The 21,150-nt window shown below is 43.0% G+C and overlaps 1 protein-coding gene across 2 annotated transcripts in view; it reads right to left on the bottom strand.

Annotated features, from left to right (window-relative positions):
* Positions 1 to 292: 292 nt before the first annotated feature.
* Positions 293 to 21,150, bottom strand: part of tmem198aa (transmembrane protein 198aa) — a 57,025-nt gene continuing 36,167 nt past the window's right edge. For both annotated transcript variants that reach the window (XM_030343571.1, XM_030343572.1), the window contains 3 exons: positions 20,994 to 21,117; positions 10,429 to 10,793; positions 293 to 4,539 (listed from right to left, as the gene is read on the bottom strand). In XM_030343571.1, coding sequence (XP_030199431.1) covers positions 4,390 to 4,539; positions 10,429 to 10,793; positions 20,994 to 21,117 — 639 coding nt within the window. In that variant the 3' untranslated portion in view covers positions 293 to 4,389. The remainder of the gene's footprint in view (positions 4,540 to 10,428; positions 10,794 to 20,993; positions 21,118 to 21,150) is intronic.

The raw sequence follows: 21,150 nt of genomic DNA on the forward strand, positions 1-21,150 counted from the left end.
ACATGAGAGGAGCATATGGTAGCATTCCAACCTCTTGTCAATCTTTACCTCTTTAGACCCAAAATGATGGGTCGATAGGGTCCAGGTTGAGATATCCAGCGGATTTCCCTCAATGCTGTTAACATTAGCTCTGTAGTGAAAAGCATATGTAGGTATCTAATTGCATAAGGTAACTTACAGTGTTAATATGTTTGCTAAGTTAGCTGTTTGTTGATACGTGGTTCAGACCAGTTAGAATACAATAGGGGTGGACAAATTACAAAATATAAGATAACAGAGACAGACAAGGGGATATGATTTGGAATCACAATGTTTATTATATCCAGGTCCATATAAATACATGCTCAACAATAATCATAATAATAATAATAGGCTCTCCTTTTGAACAATCCAATTAGCTTATCCTGTTGTTCTACCCAGAATCCACCTCACCAAATGTTTATTTCACACCTGCATCAGCCTTATGTGATTGGTTTACAGTAGTCTTACTGTAACGAATTAGATAAAAAAGGTTTACTTTGTGTACTCCCTTAGAAAATAACTTAAAAGGGAAAACACATGAAACAAACTCATAATTACAATAAGGAAAAGAAAAAGACAATAAGCAGAACATATATATGTACATTGTTTTATATATACAGCGGTTTATACACAGCAGTGTTTCCTACATTCATCCAACAGTGGTGAGACACAGACACATAATTATAATACAAATAATTATAATTCAAAAATGATTTATCCATTGGTCCCTTTCAAGTTATTATTCACTCTATCCCAGCGTTCAAACCAAAGACTATTGAGGCCCAAAGGCTCCGCATTTAGTGAGCACTTCTAGCCTGTCTAGTTCCAATATAATAAACGCTAGACTTTTCTTGAGTTATTTTCTGCTACAAGCACAGTGCAGTTGAGATGTGAAGAAGACAAACGTTAGCAGACAAGGAGCCACAACTTTGTTTTGATAGCGGAAACACTGGTTCAGAAAAAAGGGAGAAGTCACATGACAAGTAGAAAACAATGGGTCACCTGACTTCTCAAAAACCCTTTCGTCAGACAACAAACACACACACACACACAGACACACACAGACCAGAGAGAGGGGCGAGTGAGACAGGAGAGGAGCAGGCTGGGGAGGATAGGTGACGAGGGAGGAGAGGAAACAAGGGATGAGGAGAGGAGAGAAGAGTAAAGTCTGCTTAGTTTAAGTTCAGCATACATTTGCATGGTAGGATCACTGAGAGGTTGTCAAATGACTCCAATGTACCCACACGTTTACGGCCCACACTCGAACATGGCCACATTACATCCCATAGTTGCATCATCATTAAATCTGAGTGTGTTTGCGTTTTGCACACGTTAGAACCATGAAACAACACAGTAACATTTCTATTTTGTGTGTCCCGCATTGTAAGTATTCAAGTATCCAACATTGTATCGAAAATGATTCACATAGAAAGAACAACCAAAAGGACAAACACACAACATTTGCATGCAAAACAACCGACTGTTTAACAAAGTCATCCCAGGACACACCCAGCTGTCCACATAATACAGAGGTCTGCCGCTTCATGTGCTAGGACAGGGTAGTGGACCTACCTTCACTAGGTCTTGTGCTCCATAAAGGCAGCAGACCCTTAATGAGAATAAGGTAGACAGCTGGTTGGCCCTCGGGTGACGCCCCTGTGGAAGGGTTCAATGTACGGACAGTGAAGGCAGGATGGGTTCTGGGTCTGGAGAACCCCAGCCTCCTGTACTGGCAGCTGCAGTACGAACAAGTGTCCTTATGTGAGTGAATCTACCTCTCTCCGAGTGAGCGTCGCCATCAAACACTGGCCCCCAGGAGCCTCCAGGACCCCCCAGGCCCCCGCTCAGCGTGCAGTATATCCGACAGCCACGTGCACTCTATGCACATGCATACTTTGTTTAGGATTATTTAGCCTGACTTGGGTATGGGATTCAGTACATTGTATTTCATATTTCACAGTTTATTATACACCATTTATTTGTCTTCTCATTCACAGTACTCACAGTCCATGTGCAAAGTACGCTTTGCACATGGACTTGAACCCCTGAAATGGATGCATTGTGAATGCATCGTGTGGTGGTAGGTGAGAGGGGAGCTGCACTGAACCAATGTCAGCTTTTACTGTATCTCTGGAGCTCACAGTGTGACCACGAAACATATCTGGGAGCAGCACACTGAGGGGAGAGCTGACCGACACAAACAGATACGTCGCACACAGACACACGCCAACACGCACAGGCACAAACATTCACGTACAGGGAGAGAGAGTCATGGCAGAGAGAGAGGAAGTTGATATGAGAGTGAGGAAGATAGGTAGAGACTGAGGGCAAGAGAGCTTTACAGTGACACACAGGGAAACACACACACACATGCAGAAGACAGACGGTAGGAAATATTAGAGGGTGCCGTTTACAAAGGCAGACGAGGTGTCCCCGTTTACCCATCTAAACATCCAGATGACTGTTTAGACAGAGTCCAACATTTCACATGGTCAGCAAATAAGACCACAGAAACAACAAATCATGAACATAATCATTTCCTAGATATTCCCTGCATTCAGTAGACTCTCTAAAACCCCTCCTCCTCCCTGTTTTATGGTACAGTCCGGTGTTTTGCCTGGGGGCAGTCCATGTGTCTACACACAAAGACCATTTGAAATGTCACTTTCTATTCCCTTCATGGTGCGAACATATAGCAACCACCATAGAAGGGAGGCCACCAGATACAGCACAGTGTATCTGAGAGTGATTAAAAGTGTAAATAAATGATGAATTCTTTAAACCCTCTTGTTATTTGGGTCAAGACAGAATCCCTTTTTCTGCAGCAGACAATATATGAGGGACATTTTCATGTGAAACTTTAACAGATATAAAGCACAACAACTTGGAACAGAAATAAACAAACAGGGCCCGATTTGAAATGTGTTTTCTATGGACGCATCACTGACGGACCAGGTGGATTGAAAAAGACTGAGGAAAGAGAAGTTATCTGGGATCAAAACAACGGAAACATAGACAGCACATCGATGTAGATCAATATAGCTCAGGAGAGCCTGGGATCATCTCCCCTGCACACACAAACACGCGCAGGCACACACACATGCACACACATGCACACACACACACACAGACACTCTCACACACACACACACACACACACACACACACACACACACACACACACACACACACACACACACACACACACACACACACACACACACACACACACACACACACACACACACACACACACAGGAGGACGTGAAAAACACCTGATTTTACATGGGAGACAGTGGAAAAAGAGAAAAACAGAGCTGTTTTGTCAAACCCCTTTTTTGCGCAGGCAGCGTTTTACAGTTGTAGCGCACCTTCGTCTGAGCACCTTAACGGCTTTGTCATGAGGGATGAACCTCGATACAATTAATTATCTTCTAAAGAGGCTTTTTGTGAGGCCCATCTGTGAACTCTTAACGTCTAAAAGTGCGGCGTTGGCTGAAAAAGGCTGAAAGTTGTGCTCACACCTTGCCTACTTTTCTCTTCTACACATGACGATGAGGAGTATTACAAGTACCTATGAGTATTCACAAGCAAGGAAGTACTCCAGTATGGTACGTTGAGGAACCAAACTATACACACAGCTTTAGAAACAAACCGCTGTTCAACATATATAACAACCAAACCCCCGTCTGGAGTCAAAATGGCAGCAGATTCCGTTACTACTGTGGGAGACGGCTGTGCGTGTAACACCCACTTCGAACCCTAGTTACCATAGTGACATACTCCCGATGGTGACTCCCGGTATGTGTGAGGGAAAGTGTCTGATAGTGCTCTATCAGCCAATCCTTTGGTCAGGGGAAGTCAGGCCTCATCAAGGGAGGGGATCCAAACCCTACAGCCCCAGTATGATCAGCAGTCCTCCTCGTAGGCAATGGTTCTGGGCGTGTCCAGTGGGACTCAAGGTTAACACATTGCCACAGGGATGCTCTGATCCCCTCCGAATGACCCCACCCGCGCCACGCCGTCCCCTGTGTGATCCCCCAGTGGAGCAGACCTCAGCCTGACCTGGGCCCAGAGCAGGAGACCATGCCCCTAATACCAACCAACACACCGCCATTGGCCTTAACCGTCCAGTCCGGATCTCCGCCCTGTGGTGGGTGTGCATGTCTGCGATGTGATGTACGGGTGTATCTTTGGGTGTAATGTGTGTGTAGGTGTGTGTGTGTGTGTGTGTGTGTGTGTGTGTGTGTGTGTGTATGTGTGTGTGTGTGTGTGTGTGTGTGTGTGTGTGTGTGTGTGTGTGTGTGTGTGTGTGTGTGTGTGTGTGTGTGTGTGTGTGTGAGTGTGTGTGTGTGAGCGAAGCGGCTGTCAGACGCATACTGGGGGCCCGCTAGGGGCCGTGAGGGGCACCTGGGAGCCACAGTCGTAGTCGAGCTCCGCCATGCGGGAGCGGCTGATCCTGGTGTGGGAGTAGGCCCGTCTATCCGTCTGTCTGTCCCTGAAGCTCCGGATATAGCTCTGTAAACACACACACACACGAAGAGACACACACACAATCACACACACATTTAAAAACACATACAAAATCACATACTGATGAGGGTGTGAAAGGGTATCAAAATCTCATACAAGAATATAATGCTGTGTTCATCCGAACAGAACAAATATCAGCAATATCAGAACAATAAACATTTCCTCAGCATACCACAGGTCCTTTGTGTTTGGAAATGAAGAATCAAGTCAATTTAATGCATATATATATATATATATATATATATATATATATATATATATATAAATGTATAGTACTGCCATTATGATTATCTGTTTAGAGTATTTCTTCTGGTAGGTTGCTAAGCAACAGGAAGGAGACAGAAGTCTGGTTTCAATAATATGAGGTCATGAGACGTACAAGGTTGAAATTCTCTCGGATTGGTATTCCTTCTCTGCTGTTTCTTTCTCCAGCTTTAAATTCAAACAACACCTCCGCCCGAGAGGAAGGTGTGAAGCTGTGTGCCTCTACTGCTGGAGCATTAACACCGCCAGGAAGAAGATCACACAGAACAGAGTTCTGAAGAACGCAACGCCAAATTCTCCAACGTTGCCGTCCCTTAGCAACAGCGCTACAAACAGAACCGAGCTACCTTCATGTGGACCACCGGGTGTTTTCTTGCGTGTTCCTTACATTCAAGTGACGGCATGTTTAATGCTGGGTCAGGGACACGGAGCAACCCAGCGGTTAAACGAAAGAGTCTAAGCAACAGAATGTTATGTTAAAGCTGAGGTGCATAGAACTTAGTGGCCTCTAGTTGTGAGGCTGCAGACGGCAACCCACTAACCCCTCCGCTACCCCTTCACCCTCCCGTGTGACGTAGAAGGAGCTACAGTGGCTATACCGGCCTCTCAGGGGCCAGGAGCTAGCTCCAAAATGATGTCATCGTCACCGTGGTGAAGTTAGTTTGTTGGTGGATATTCGACAGATATTTGGATATTCATTTCCTATGGAAAATTGTTTTTTTCTCAAGGGACCCAGACACCCCTGACCAATGCAGAACTGTCCTGCTAGGTGGTACTAACAAGACACACCTCACTAAAAATAAATATTTTGCACCTCCCATTTTATTTAATTTTTTAAAAAATCCCATTAATTTCCTATGGAAAACGGCTTTTTGCTCAAAAAGCTTCCGAGTTATGGGACCCAGACACCCAGACCAATGCAGAACTGTCCTGCTATATGGTACTAACAAGACACACCTCACTAAAAATAAATATTTTGCACCTCCTATTTTATTTACATTTTATAAAAATCCCGTTAATTTCCTATGGAAAAAGGCTTTTTGCTCAATAGCTTCTAAGTTATGGGACCCAGACACCCCAGACCATTGCAGAACTGTCCTGGCATGTGGTACTAACAAGACACACCTCACTAAAAATGCATATTTTGCACCTCCCCTTTTTTTCAAATATTTTAAGAATCTCATTGATTTCCTATGGAAAAAGGCTTTTTGCTCAATTGCTTCTGAGGTATGGGACCCAGATACCCCAGACCAATGCAGACCTGTCATGCTTCGTGGTACTAACAAGACACCCCTCACTAAAAATAAATATTTTGCACCTCCCTTTTTTTTTCAAATATTTTAAGAATCCCATTTATTTCCTATGGAAAATGGCTTTTTGCTCAAAAGCTTCCGAGATATGGGACCCAGATACCCCAGACCAATGCAGAACTTTTCTGCTATGATATACTAATCTAACACACCTTAATATATGATTTCCCACTTCAATTGTATTAATTTTTTATAGGGAAATGCAGAGCCTTTCTGGTATATGTGTATTTTTTGGTTAATTTATTAATTAATTGTACTCTTTTGCACCTACTATTTCATACACAATATTTAAATAACACCCTTCTTCCAGATATATGAAAACAGATCTTCCCGCCGATCTTCTTGAGTTTACAGATGAAACACCAATCAGTTATAAAAATCATCACATTTATTAAGCGTGATTCATTTGGCTGCACGGTATGATCCCAATGGAGAATGATTGAACACTTGATTGTGGCAATCTGTTATACATAATGAATTGGGCAACTATACGTATGACATGTTCTTAACTCTCGTAGAAAGAACTTGAAAGTGTTCTGTGTCAACCCTTTTGGCAGAGTGGACTATAGAAAAAGTTGATCCGATGCTGTCATGCGTCATAAGTCAATTTACCTCGGGCAGGCTCCCCTGGGTTACTGGTGGGTGCTGGGGTGCTTTCACAATTGTTTCATGGCACTTCTAGTTATAATAGGTAGAGTCGTAAGGTGTAGGCCTAGGCTAAATCTCCCAGCTTTCTTGAGGCACGCCCCCTTATGGTTTGCACTACTCGGTCTACTCTCAGAACAACGAGAGGGAATGTTGATATTATGACCAAAAGGGTACCGGCCCGGCCGTACCATACGCCCGGCCGTACCATATGGCCGGGCGCAGGGCCGTTGCTACAAGTCCTGGGCCCCTATACAAGATGTACTGATGGACCCCCCTGCGCTGGATTGTTGACGGGGGGGGGGGGGGGGGGGGGGGGGGGGGGGGGGGGGGGGGCCCTAGTACTGTGGGCTGGTAGTTAATTTTTTTTTTTTTTATTGCCATGGGCCCCCCCTGGGCTGTGGGCCCCTAGAATCGTCAACACCTTTCACCCCTTACCGACGGCCCTGGCCGGGCGTACCATACAACTTGATTGCGGCGTAACTGTCCTTGTCTTCCTTTCTCAAAGCTCAACTAAACACCTTTCTGTTTAATGATCACTTCTCCTCGACTCCAAACACATAGCTCTATCTTTCCTCCTAGGATCCTTTTGTTTAGTTTTTTCTCTTTTTTTGCATTGTTTTTGGTTGTTTGTGGTTGTATTTTCATTTCTACTATGTGAAGTGACCTTAGGTTTAAGAAGGGAGCTATATAAATGTAAATTATTATTATTATAATCACTATTATTATTATTATTATTATTACTATTATTATTATTTACCTTTTGTGAACCAAATTGCCCCGTAAGGACCTTTCAATTCAATTCAATTCACCTGGAGGGTCAGGTAACGAAAAATAACCAATTAACATAAGGCATTACTCTGTGCATGGTAGAAAAGTAAAGTAATGAACTAACTTCCCTTCAACAGATCCAGTGTGATAAATGTGACCGGTGGTTCCATAACCTTTGCTTAAACATGGACAACAAGAAGTTAGAGGAAGTCAAGAAAAGGCAATGGCTTTGTGTTTTATGCCAATGACAAGGTTGAGGAAAATTGTGCCTCGTCCAATGCCAGGTTTGTTTCGAAATGTGATTTAAAAAAAAATAAAACCTTAAAAGTTGTGTTTACATCAGAAAATGTGGAATGCATGAATGGGGGGGGGGGGGGGGGGGGGGACACACACACATTTGCATTTCATCTATACTCTCTGGTTACAGCCATATACACTGTCATATTGGATCCCTTTCACTTACTTTAACCCTAGGCTACCGTAATGACTGAAGATCAATGCCTGATTACCAAAGGATTCTGTTGACTGTATAAAACACACCAGCTGCGTTGATTGAGAATCGCTTCACACCTATACTGTGCATAGTCTCATTCATTGCCATGGATTGCAAGAAGGATATATTACAGAAGATCAAATGGAATTTGCAAAAACTTCTTTGGGTGTGTTCACATAATGCAATGGTCAATGAAAAACAGCAACAAAATGCTGAATTAAACAATTGGTTCTATTCCAATGCTCCTGCTGGTGCCCCTGATGAAAAATAATCTGTTTTCTGATATCTGGAAGAAGGGTGATATGTAAATATTGTAAATGAAATAGTAGGTGCAAAAGAGTACAATTAATTAAAAAATTAACCAACCAAAAAATACACGTATAAGAAAAAGGGAGGGGCAAAATAAGATTTTTTTGGTGAGGTGTGTCTTGTTAGTACAACAAAGCAGGACAGGTCTGCATTGGTCTGGGGTGGCTGGGTCCCATATCTCGGAAGCTATTGAGCAAAAAGCCTTTTTATATAGGAAATTAATGGGATTTTAAAAGAATGTAAATAAAATAGGTGGTGCAAAATATGACATTTTTGTGAGGTGTGTCTTGTTAGTACCACATAGCAGGACAGGTCTGCATTGGTCTGGGGTGTCTGGGTCCCATAACTCGGAAGGTATTGAGCAAAAAGCCGTTTTCCATAGGAAATGAATGGGATTTTAAAATATTAGAAAAAAAAAAGGGAGGGGCAAAACAAGAATTTTTTATGAGGTGTGTCTTGTTAGTAGATAGATCTTTTAATAATCTTTTACAGGAAATTACAGTGTCACAACAGCGTGGACAGACATAAACACACATTCCCTCATATGCTAAAATACTTAAACAATAAATACAATAATAAATACTAAATACTAAAAAGTGCAAAGTTATTTTTGTGCATTATAAAACCGTACGGCAGCTGGTATACAGGACTTCCTTTACCGCTCCGTTTTGCACATTGGTGCAATTAGTCTCTGACTGAAGGTGCTGTTCTTGAACACCTCCAGGGCGTGGAGTGGGTGAGTGGGGTTAGACATTATTGAGGCCAGTTTGTTGAGGATTCTGGCCTCTAGCACCTGCTGGACCTTTAGCTACTCAGCCCCGACCACTGAGCTGGCCTTCCTGATCAGCTTGTCCAGTCTGTTTTTGTCCGCTGTGCAGGCGTCTTCTCCCCAACATGCCACAGCAAAAAACAGAGCACTGGCCACCACTGAGTGGTATCTGCCACTGCCACTGGGTTGGCAGATGTTAAATGACCTTAGTCTTCTCAAGAAAAAGAGTCGACTTTGTCCCTTCTTGTAGACCGCTTCCATATGACTTTTCCAGTCCAGCTCACTGTCGACCTGCACACCAAGGTACCTGTGGTTAGTACCACATAGCAGGACAGGTCTGGGGTGTCTGGGTCCCATAACTCGGAAGGTATTGAGCAAAAAGCCATTTTCCATAGGAAATTAATGGGATTTTAAAATATTTGGAGAAAAAAAAGGAAGGTACAAAATATGGATTTTTAGTGAGGTGTGTGTTGTTAGTACCACATAGCAGGACAGGTCTGCATTGGTCTGGGGTGTAGGGGGCCCATAAGTCAGAAGCTATTGAGCAAAAAGCCTTTTTCCATGTATGAATGAGATTCCTAAAATATTTGAAAAAAAAGGGAGGTACAAAATATGAAATTTTGGTGAGGTGTGTCTTATTAGTACCACATAGCAGGACAGGTCTGCATTGGTATGGGGCGTCTGGGAACCCCATACCAATGGGGAGTTGTGTCTTGTTAGTACCACATAGCAGGACAGGTCTGCATTGGTCTGGGGTGTCTGGGTCCCTTAACTCGGAAGCTATTGAGCAAAAAGCTATCTTCCATAGGAAATGAATTCCGAATATCTATTGAATATCCAACCACAAACTAACTTCACCACGGTGTCATCGTCTATGACACGACATTTGTAGTGAGGTTCCTTGATAGATTTACAGATTGTATTTGTTTATTTAGTCTGTAAAACTATAGATCAAATATAGTTAAAGGTCATGAGATAGCAATGTGGATTCAGACTTTAAAACACAAACTCTCTAGAGAAATGAACACAAACAATTCTTATTTCCATCACAGAGCCCTCTGCTTGGGGCCCTCACAGAGCCCTCTGCTAGGGGCCCTCACAGAGCCCTCTGCTAGGGGCCCTCACAGAGCCCTCTGCTAGGGGCCCTCACAGAGCACTCTGCTAGGGGCCCTCAAAGAGCCCTCCGCCGGGTCTGAATGGACTGCTGCCGTGCTGTTCTGTGGGTCTGGTACCCACTGGGGCGGCCATGAGAACCATATAACAGTTGATTTGTGCAGAAGCCCACGGGAACGGTCGGGGGAAGGGGTCCTTACCGGCGACAGCACGTCCCCGTCGAATCGCCGCACAGGGTTGGTCTTGCGGTGGTACCCGGGCTCGGTCTGGGGCGGGGGGGCCTTGGTGGAGTGGGAGCCCTGGGTCTGGTGGTGGGGGTGGGACGCTGACGGGTGGTGGTACTGCTGGTGGCTGCCACTGCTGCTGCTGCCGCCGCCTCCGCCGCTGCTGCTGTGGTGGTGGTGGTGGTGGTGGTGCAGGGACTGGCTCTTCTGGCCCGCCTTGAGGCTGGGCTTCTGGCCCTGCTTCTTCTTCTTCTTCTTGCTCTCCTTCTCCTTCTTCACTCGCTCCTCCCGCTGGTGGATACGCATCAACTGCACCCGGCGCTGCTGCCTGCTCAGGACCACTAGGGAAAAAGAGAGTGTGAGACGGAGAGAGTGAGAGAGAGAGCAAGAGAGCGAGAGAGTGGGATGGAGAGAGAGAGAGAGAGAAAGAGATAGAGAAAGAGTAAGAGGGATAGGGAGAGAGAGAGGGAGCGACAGAGACGGAGAGAAAGAGCAAGAGAGAGAGGGAGAGAGAGAGAGAGAGAGATTTTGGGTTTCACTTTCGTCACACTTCATTGCACTAGTGGCTGTGCTCAAGTGCATTTACAATGTGTTATTTATTCATGTCCCATTTAGAGAGTGAGAAGGAACAGCCCTCACCACCCAGAGAACCACAACTGCCAGTTTGTTAATAAATTCGTGTTTTGGGGAGTAATTAGGCCGAATGGTGGTGGAGGAAATCTGCGTCTCTACATAAATGAAATGAATGCGAAAATTACTCTTACTTTATTATTTCATGTAATTTTGTTGCTTTGGTCATTTCATGAGCAGCCATGCAATCATAGCCAATACAAGAACTCAGATGCTTTGTGAAACAAATTGTAAATACCACAGTATCGTAGTTAAATCCAAACACATTCACAAATGAAAGAATAAGGTTGGCAGGTTTTGGAGTGAATAGTCACATCAATTAACTCAGAGAATTAATATTTGTGTCCCACCAACACCAGGAAACACACCAACCCTATAGCAACACCGCCAAGCTGTTTCTACACCATCCAGAAATCCAGAGCAATGCACTGCACAGGTAAGAGGTGAAGGGCAGAAATGCAACCGGTTCGAATGAAGTGTAAAAATTATAAAAGATAAAATTATTATGCCAGAGAATAATAGAGATCAGAGTGAATTAGTGGAGATAAAATGCTTTTGCTTGTTTGAAAAATAGCTTAAAAGAGTGGGAGTCCTGGAAAGGAGAAGGAGATATTAATGGATAATAAAATAATAATAATAATGTTAAAAGATTGTGAAAAAAACGACACATTGATATCACAAAGAAAATAGCCCAAAGGGCCTTAATCAGACAAAGAAAAAAAAAGAGAAAATAACCAAACAATGGTATTGTTTGAGTAGAGAGTTCATGACAATTACGAAACATCATATAGCATATTAGCTGTGTGTCTGTGTGTGTCTGTGGCCCAGCTCCACTTTGCAGCGTGCAGTGAAAGCCAAGGACTTCTCTCTTTAAACGCTGCAGCATTAGAGGAGAATGGTTTACTCAATCTGTTTGTCTGGTGTGTGTGTCTGTGTGAAGTTGATGGGAGGGGGGGAGGCTCTTTGTAAAAAAGGGGGGCTGGGTGTGGCTTGGGTTGGGTTGGTAATGAAGCACCATCTGGCATCACCCCTGCCCCCCCCTTTAACCTCCACTCCCTTCCACTCCTTATTTAACCCCTACTACTGTACTAACATAGAAGGCATTGCGTGTGTGTGTGTGTGTGTGTGTGTGTGTGTGTGTGTGTGTGTGTGTGTGTGTGTGTGTGTGTGTGTGTGTGTGTGTGTGTGTGTGTGTGTGCGTGTGTGCGTGCGTGCGTGCGTGCGTGCTACCATGCAGTGTTAGTAGCGAAGTAGAAATACTTCGTTACTGTACTTATGTAGTTTTTTTGGATATTTGTACTTTACTTTACTACTTATATTTCTCTGTACTTTTACTTTTACTTCGCTACATTTTGCGAAGAAAACGGATACTTTTACCCCGCTACATTTCGCTTGAAACCTTCGTTACTCGTTACAAAATCAACTCATCTTTAGAAAAAAAAAAAAGAATCATGAGAGATATGAGAATAACGTCGGGGACTGTGGTAGAACACAGACTGCGAGCCTGTTTGGCGAATCAGCTGTCCCAGCGCACGTTCGCAAAGCCCCCTTGCTTAGTTACTGTTGCTACGTCGATCAAAACTCCTACGACTGTCAACACACAAATGCATGGCTAGGACGAGGGCAAGGGCTATCAAAATTCTACTATTTGTATCAGGCTGGTTTGTACACGCAGTATTACAACACTATCTTATACACTTCACACTCTACTTGCTGCTGACTGAGCACAGTAGATCAATACGCCGCTTGTATCGTTTTCTATCACATACATTTCAAACATGAGGTCCGTTGTAAAAATAAACCAAGGAGTGCATGTTTGATCGATCGTCATTCAAGCTGACTTGATACGAATGTAACAACGTTGTTAAACTAGTGAGATCAGATCCAGCCTTGTGTGGTTGCTATAGAAACGCGTTACCTACAGTTGAGCTAACGTTATTCACCGTAGTTCTAAAGGGAACTACTTTTCGAGGGAGATGAACTTAAACAGAGCATACATTTAATAAGCATGCAATACGAATAAGAAAAAGGCTAATTATTAAAGTATTTGAATTGTTTTATTATGTTGGCTGGCGCGAAGTAGAATAAACGGAATAATCACCACAAGGCAGGGCAATAAACAGTTTGATATGCCCGGCTCGCGGAAGGTTACCGCCCTCGACTTCGTCTCGGGCGGTAAGCCGTCCACGAGCCGGGCATATCAAACTGTTTATTGCCCGGCCTCTCGGTGATTATTCCTTACTTATTCTCAAAATTCTGACCCTTTGCTTTTTTATTAACAGCAGTTACTTGTACTTTTACTGTCAGTACTTAAGTACATTTAATATCAGAAAAGTACTTTTGATACTTAAGTACAGTAAAGATCAGATACTTTAATACTTTTACTTAAGTACTATTCTAAAAGGTGACTTTTACTTTTACTTAAGTAATTTTCCAGTAAGGTATCTGTACTTTTACTTAAGTATGGCTATTGAGTACTTTATACACCACTGCTACCATGATACATGGTGCTATCTTACAGTTCGATAAAGCAGTTGCGCAACTGACCGACAAATAACTGGTATTTGTGTGCACTAGCGGATAGTGCAGTTGGTGTTGCTATTTTGACGTACCATGGCAGGTCGGAACTGCAATTTTTTTTCCATAGGGGCTGCATTAATGAACACTAGTAGGCTAGGCTATGCCATGCGTTGAAATAATAATATTAACTATGATGAACTTGAACGAAGTAGGCCATATCCCAGCCTTCCAAAACAAAATCTCGTTTGAGGGTAAATGATAACATTGGTTAAATTATTTGGGAAAGAACAGCTGATACAGCGGTAATAAGTTGTATTTAAATCAATGCATCTGCAAACACCGCAGCCACAGCAAACACATATTTTCTTGACACAGACATCGGATACAAGCCCATAACTTTTAGGATTGATGAGTATTTGAACGTGAGAAAACATCATTTTACCGCGAGTGAGTCTTAAAAAGAATGAATGAATGCAGGTGCGCATGTGTGCATCCATCAGTTTAAACACATGCCAACTTGTAACGTATAATACAGTCCATGGCAATGTACTTAACGGGGGGACACATGCATATTAGTAACACAAGTCGATAACGATAATGTATACAATACTGGTAAGAAATGAGTAAGGGATAATGTATAGAACGCCGGTCATTATCGAGAAAATAAGCCCCGACAGGGCGAACAGGACACCGACGCGCAGCGGAGGTGTCTTGCTTCGCCATGAAGGGGCTTATTTTTCGATAATGACCAGCGAAGTTCTATACATTATCCCGCTTATTACACGGCTACTTCCCAAAACGAAACAATTTATTTACAATGTATTTGTTACCAGCATTCATAGTGTTGATCAGCAGAGAAATAGTCCGCCCAAGACGTTGACGTCGTCGCTTAGCAACCGACAGCGCTTGGGTTGATACATATCCCGCTTATTATATTGACAAGTTACCGGACTACGTGTGGAGTGATACCAAAGGCAGAAAGTCCTTTCGTTTACCTTGACAGCGGTCATTATTCATCCGTTGCCAATGAATTATCAAAAAAGAATTGACCGCCGGAAGTTGTGAAGTGCCCATGCAAGTGAACGGAACGTTGAAAAGACCCGTGTAATAATGTGTGTTAATGTATTGCTGCATATCACTAAATAGACCCACAGTTGCGGCCAAAGGACCGCATATCATATGTGTGTTAAGTTTTTTTTGCCGCAATTTACATGACGACTCAGTATTTCGGAAGTTCTAGAAGAAAACACTATTCCATGTGTGAATTAAGTAAGGAATAATCACCGAGAGGCCGGGCAATAAACAGTTTGATATGCCCGGCTCGTGGACGGCTTACCGCGAGCCGGGCATATCAAACTGTTTATTGCCCTGCCTTGAGGTGATTATTCCGTTTATTCTACTTCGCGCCGGCCAACATAATAAAACAATTCAAATACTTTAATAATTAGCCTTTTTCTTATTCGTATTGCATGCTTATTAAATGAATGCTCTGTTTAAGTTCATCTCCCTCGAAAAGTAGTTCCCTTTAGAACTACGGTGAAAAACGTTAGCTCAACTGTAGGTAACGCGTTTCTATAGCAACCACACAAGGTTGCAACTGTTCACTAGTTTTACAACGTAGTTGTTACATTCAATCAGTCAGGTCAACTTTAATGACGATCGATCAAACATGCACTCCTTGGTTTATTTTTACAACGGACCTCATGTTTGAAATGTATGTGATAGAAAACGATACAAGCGGCGTATTGATCTACTGTGCTCAGTCAGCAGCAAAGTAGAACCGACAAGTCAGCGGGCAATATGCCGGATTAATGCACCCCTCCCAGCCAATCAGAATCGAGCATTCTTAAATGAAGTAGAATAAGTAAGGAATAATCACTGGGAGGCCGGGCAATAAACAGTTTGATATGCCCGGCTCGTGGACGGCTTACCGCCCGAGACGAAGTCGAGGGCGGTAACCTTCCGCGAGCCGGGCATATCAAACTGTTTTTTGCCCTGCCTTGAGGTGATTATTCCGTTTATTCTACTTCGCGCCGGCCAACATAATAAAACAATTCAAATACTTTAATAATTAGCCTTTTTCTTATTCGTATTGCATGCTTATTAAATGTATACTCTGTTTAAGTTCATCTCCCTCGAAAAGTAGTTCCCTTTAGAACTACGGTGAATAACGTTAGCTCAGCTGTAGGTAACTCGTTTCTATAGCAACCACACAAGGCTGGATCTGATCACTAGTTTAATAACGTAGCTGCTACATTCGTATCAAGTCAGCTTTAATGACGATCGATCAAACATGCACTCCTTGGTTTATTTTTACAACGGACCTCATGTTTGAAATGTATGTGATAGAAAACGATGCAAGCGGCGTATTGATCTACTGTGCTCAGTCAGCAGCAAGTAGAACCGACAAGTCAGCGGGCAATATGCCGGATTAATGCACCTCTCCCAGCCAATCAGAATCGAGCATTCTTAAATGAAGTAGAATAAGGCATATTATTCTACTTCATTTAAGAATGCTCGATTCTAACGTTATTCACCGTAGTTCTAAAGGGAACTACTTTTCGAGGGAGATGAACTTAAACAGAGTATACATTTAATAAGCATGCAATACGAATAAGAAAAAGGCTAATTATTAAAGTAGGCCTATTTGAATTGTTTTATTATGTTGGCCGGCGCGAAGGCAAGGCAACTTTATTTATATAGCACTTTTCATACACAAGGCAGACTCAAAGTGCTTCACATATAAACATTGTTATACAATAAAATAAAATAATCTATAAGTAAAAGAAAACATATGCAAAGAAATGAGTACAATAGAAAGTTAAAAAGGCTTTTTAGCAAGTAAAATTGAAAGTGCAATGTATTTAAGAAAGTGAGAAAATTAATTTGAAAGTTATTTAAGATCAGATCAACAGACTCTCTGGAACCCAAGTCGGGACCACAACCCGACCTTAAGGACAATCTATTACAATATTCTAGGACTCTAGCCCAGAACCAAAGGCAAACAACAAACAACAAACAATTATTCTAGGACTCTAGCCCAGAACCAAAGGCAAACAACAAACAACAAACAAATTCACACTTCGTCAAGCTCTTAATGACACAACTTCATTGCTCAGCAAATGTCATGTATTTTTCTGGTAAAAATAGAAAATAAAGGGAAAGTTAAAAAGGCATTTTAGTAAAATAAAGGTAAAGTATTTAAGATTTAGCAGAGAGCTGAAGCAAACATAAAAGTCTTTAATCTTGTTTTGAAGGTGCTCAGAGTTGGGGCAAGTCTTAAATCCTCAGGGAGTTTATTCCAGCTATTTGTTGCATAGTAACTAAATCCTGCTTTCCCATGTTTCGTGTTTACTCTGGGGATAATTAACAGATTGGTCTCAGAAGATCTTAGTGTTCTAGAAGGCTTATGTAGTGGAAGCATATCAGTTAAATATTTTGGGCCTAAACCATGTAGGGATTTATAGGTTAGCAACATGATTTTAAAATCAATTCTCTGACCTACAGGAAGCCAATGTAACGATTTAAGAATTGGTGTAATATGTTCACATTTTTTGGTCTTTGTTAAAACTCTAGCAGCAGCATTCTGAACAAGCTGAAGCTTCCTTAGAGTTTGTTTTGGGAGACCTGTAAGGAGACCATTGCAGTAATCAAGTTTACTAGTGATAAAGGCATGTACAAGTTTTTGTAAGTCTTCGGTGGACATGAGCCCTCTAAGTCTTGCTACATTTTTAAGGTGATAATATGCAGATTTTGTAACTGATTTGATGTGACTTTCGAAATGTAAATCAGAATCCATGATAACCCCTAGGTTTCTGGCTTTGATTGAGGTTTTCAGGGACAGAGAGTGAAGGTGTTGGGTTACTTTAAGCCTTTCCGTTTTAGCACCAAATACAATTATCTCTGTTTTATCCTCATTTAGCTGAAGGAAATTTCGGCACATCCAGTCGTTCACTTGCTCAATGCACTGGCACAGCAGATCTATGGGCCGATAGTCATTTGGTGATAGCGATACATAGATTTGCGTGTCATCAGCATAGCAATGATGGTCAATATTGTTATTATGCATGATTTGCCCTAGTGGGAGCATGTAGATGTTGAATAAAGAGGGTCCTAAGATCGAACCTTGTGGGACTCCACACATCACGTTGGTTGATTCTGATACAAAGTCGCCGATGGAAACAAAGTAGTTCCTATTTTGTAGGTAGGATCTGAACCAATTTAAGACTGTGCCTGAAGTAGAATAAACAGAATAATCACCTCAAGGCAGGGCAATAAACAGTTTGATATGCCCGGCTCGCGGAAGGTTACCGCCCGAGACTTCGTCTCGGGCGGTAAGCCGTCCACGAGCCGGGCATATCAAACTGTTTATTGCCCGGCCTCTCGTGATTATTCCTTATTTATTTGGCCATGAACTGAGCCATTTGAAGTTTGAAATTCATGTGGTCATGCATCTGTCTCATCGGAGACTGTAAACGAAACAGGTTCAAATGCGCTCATGGCTCTTTAGGGGATGGGAGATGGCACTCTCATTGGTTTATTGCACGTTACGCCCAAACCACACCTATGGGTAATTAGGCTAGTTCAGGGCAACCCTTTTTAGATTTGCGTCGGGCGCAAGAGTCATTTATCCGCCGGTATAATAGCAACAGCGGCTGAGCCCCGCCCACAAAGCTGCTTCCGTTTTGCGCTTCTCACTTGCATTTCAGACTGTTAAAATAGGGCCCTCTATGTGCATTTGTGCGTGAGTTTGTGTGTGTGTGCCCCTCCCCCAGCAGCAGCTGTCTCATCCTCCCTAATGCCCACTCTCCCACCTCTAGATCAGCCTCTGCTCGGTTTAATGTCCTGGTCGTTAGTTTGCGGCTAACTACAAGGTATTAAAGGCATCTGTCTTCAAAGTGGGGGCCAGACTTCTATACACACTGTGCAACAAACACACTCTGACACCCCCACGCCAACACACACATACACACACACGCGCGCATGCATGCACGCACACATACTCACACATACACAAACATATTAGACTCATTGTGTTCTTGGCTGTCTGCTGTCTCTTGTTAGTTATGCTTGAGACTCACTCGCTGTGTGTGTTTACTCTACAAAGTTAACACTCCGACTGTGTGACCAATTAAAGAATAAGAACCCATACATCAATGTGTACATTAAAAAATTGGCTGAATCTATTTTTATGACTCCTTGTTTTGTTTTCCACCAATTAATTTATTTAGAAGTTGGACGTTTCATTTTAAGTCTTTCCTCTCTCCTATTAGTTGCTGAAAATGTGCATAGACTGCATTCTGCTCCACTTTAGTGTCACAGTTGTTAGGAGATCTTAGACTGGAGATACAGAAGCAGAGGAAGGCATTATACCTGCAGGATCACCTTAAACTGTGAGTATGCGTGTTGTTTTAGACGGATGTGTGTGTTTCTCTAGGTGTCCTGGTACAGGAATACATGTGTGTTCGGTGGTCTGTGGAGGCTCACTCAAGGCTCTGCCAGTCAAAACGGTCCACAACCTTCTCTTCAACCACCTTTATAATGTGACATGATTCATAGTTGTGGTTTGTAGTAGTATCTCAAACAACATAGACTTATGGATGTATGAGCATGGCCATTCCTATTTCAATATCAACCCTTTTATATTTTGACACTGTTTGGGCTTAGTGTGATTACCACAGCAGGGGGTCTAGAGTTTGTAGCCACTGCTAGTAACTAACACTGCTCCATCTGGTTATTTTTCTTTACCCAGTTCCAAAAGGGGAAGTCTGTATTTCTTGGTCAGAAGCCTTTTTAATGAAAGGCATTAATGGGCTCAACAGCCGATATAGCATGATGGGCATGCATTACGCTAATTCAGAGTCTCATGAGCGAGGGCTCATTTAGGAACAGGTGGGATTAAGCAGGTTGAGGCATCAGTGAGGAACAGTTCCTGTACGCATGAGCTAAATCAGGCAGGAGACTGGGACGAGTAAGATCTGACCAAAGTAAGATCAGAGTAGGAGAAGAATATGCTCTTGCATGAAACCAATTGTGGAACACAGACTCAAAGATGTAATGGCATGGAGTGACAAACCCACACGCAGGCAGAAACACACACACACACACACACACACACACACACACACACACACACACACACACACACACACACACACACACACACACACACACACACACACACACACACACACACACACACACACAAACAATTAGAAACACACACAAACACACACAGTGTGTCCCATAAAACTTAATGACTGAATCATCCACTGACTATGTAGCTTTAAGTGCTTCTCCTGCCTTGCTACATTAACAAACCAATCTGCATGCAGGGATATGAACCAACCAATTAGGAAGCGGTTATGGATTACTGGTCTTAAAATTACAGTCAATATCCCAAATAAAATACCCATACAGAACAATAAGCCCGAGGTATCTAGATCCATCCCATTCTGAGCTCAAGGTGTTGGAGGAATCGGTGAATTGACGTCTACACTAAGTAGCAATTTTGTGGCTAAATTAGATTGAACATTTATAGTCAGTCAGTGTCCCTCTTCAGATAACACACAAACAGACACACACACACACACACACACACACACACACACACACACAGACACACACACACACACACACACACACACACACACACACACACACACACACACACACACACACACACACACACACGAACACACACACATACACACATACATACACACGCACACACACACACACACACACACACACACACACATACAAAGTCAGGACCTCAATAGCTCACTACAGCAGTGTCCGTCTCCTTCCCGGTTTGTCTGAAGGGTTTTATCTTTGCCTCTGCATCAATCCCCTGGACAGCAGTTCAGCAGTGTGAATCAAGCAGGCAGCCAATAGGAGACCGCCCTGTCAGTTCCGCTCTCATCCGCCCAGAGTTTCCACTTCTCCTAAATTAATTTCTGATTCAAAGACTTCAGCTGAGCTCGGATATTTAATGTTCTGAGGGCAATCCGTGTCAGCGGTTGTCTGTTAATACGCAAACAGAAAGCTGCATACCTTCCCGCAGCTGAGCAATTTCAAGCCAATTAAAAAATAGTTAGTATCAAAATTATACTCTTGATCACATGACGAGGTTTTGCAACAGCACCTTTTTATTTCCTTTGTTGCCTGCTGATTTGCCGCCGCACATCACATGAATCGTCATGACAACCCCATGACCATCGTCACTATAAGATACGCCACACACCGCTCCTCTCAATCAGGGACGCAGTCCATAATCAATCATATTTTCCATGGTTGATTGTTGATTGATTGAGGCTTTCAACAATTGTTATGAACGCACACTTGTCCGGCGTGACCTATCAGAGTTAGCAAAAATAAGTGTCACTTACGCTCTGTGTGGGAGTATCCCTCGGCGGTGACTTTCCATTGGATGAGCACACCCAGGAGGGCCAGCACAGGCCACACCCCCAGGATGACCCAGGTGAACCAACACACGGGCCTCTTTGGCGCCACCTGTAGTGGAAAATGTGTTATAAGAATCCTGCC

Source organism: Gadus morhua, chromosome 20, assembly GCF_902167405.1.
Source record: "Gadus morhua chromosome 20, gadMor3.0, whole genome shotgun sequence".
In the NCBI taxonomy this organism is placed as follows: domain Eukaryota; kingdom Metazoa; phylum Chordata; class Actinopteri; order Gadiformes; family Gadidae; genus Gadus; species Gadus morhua.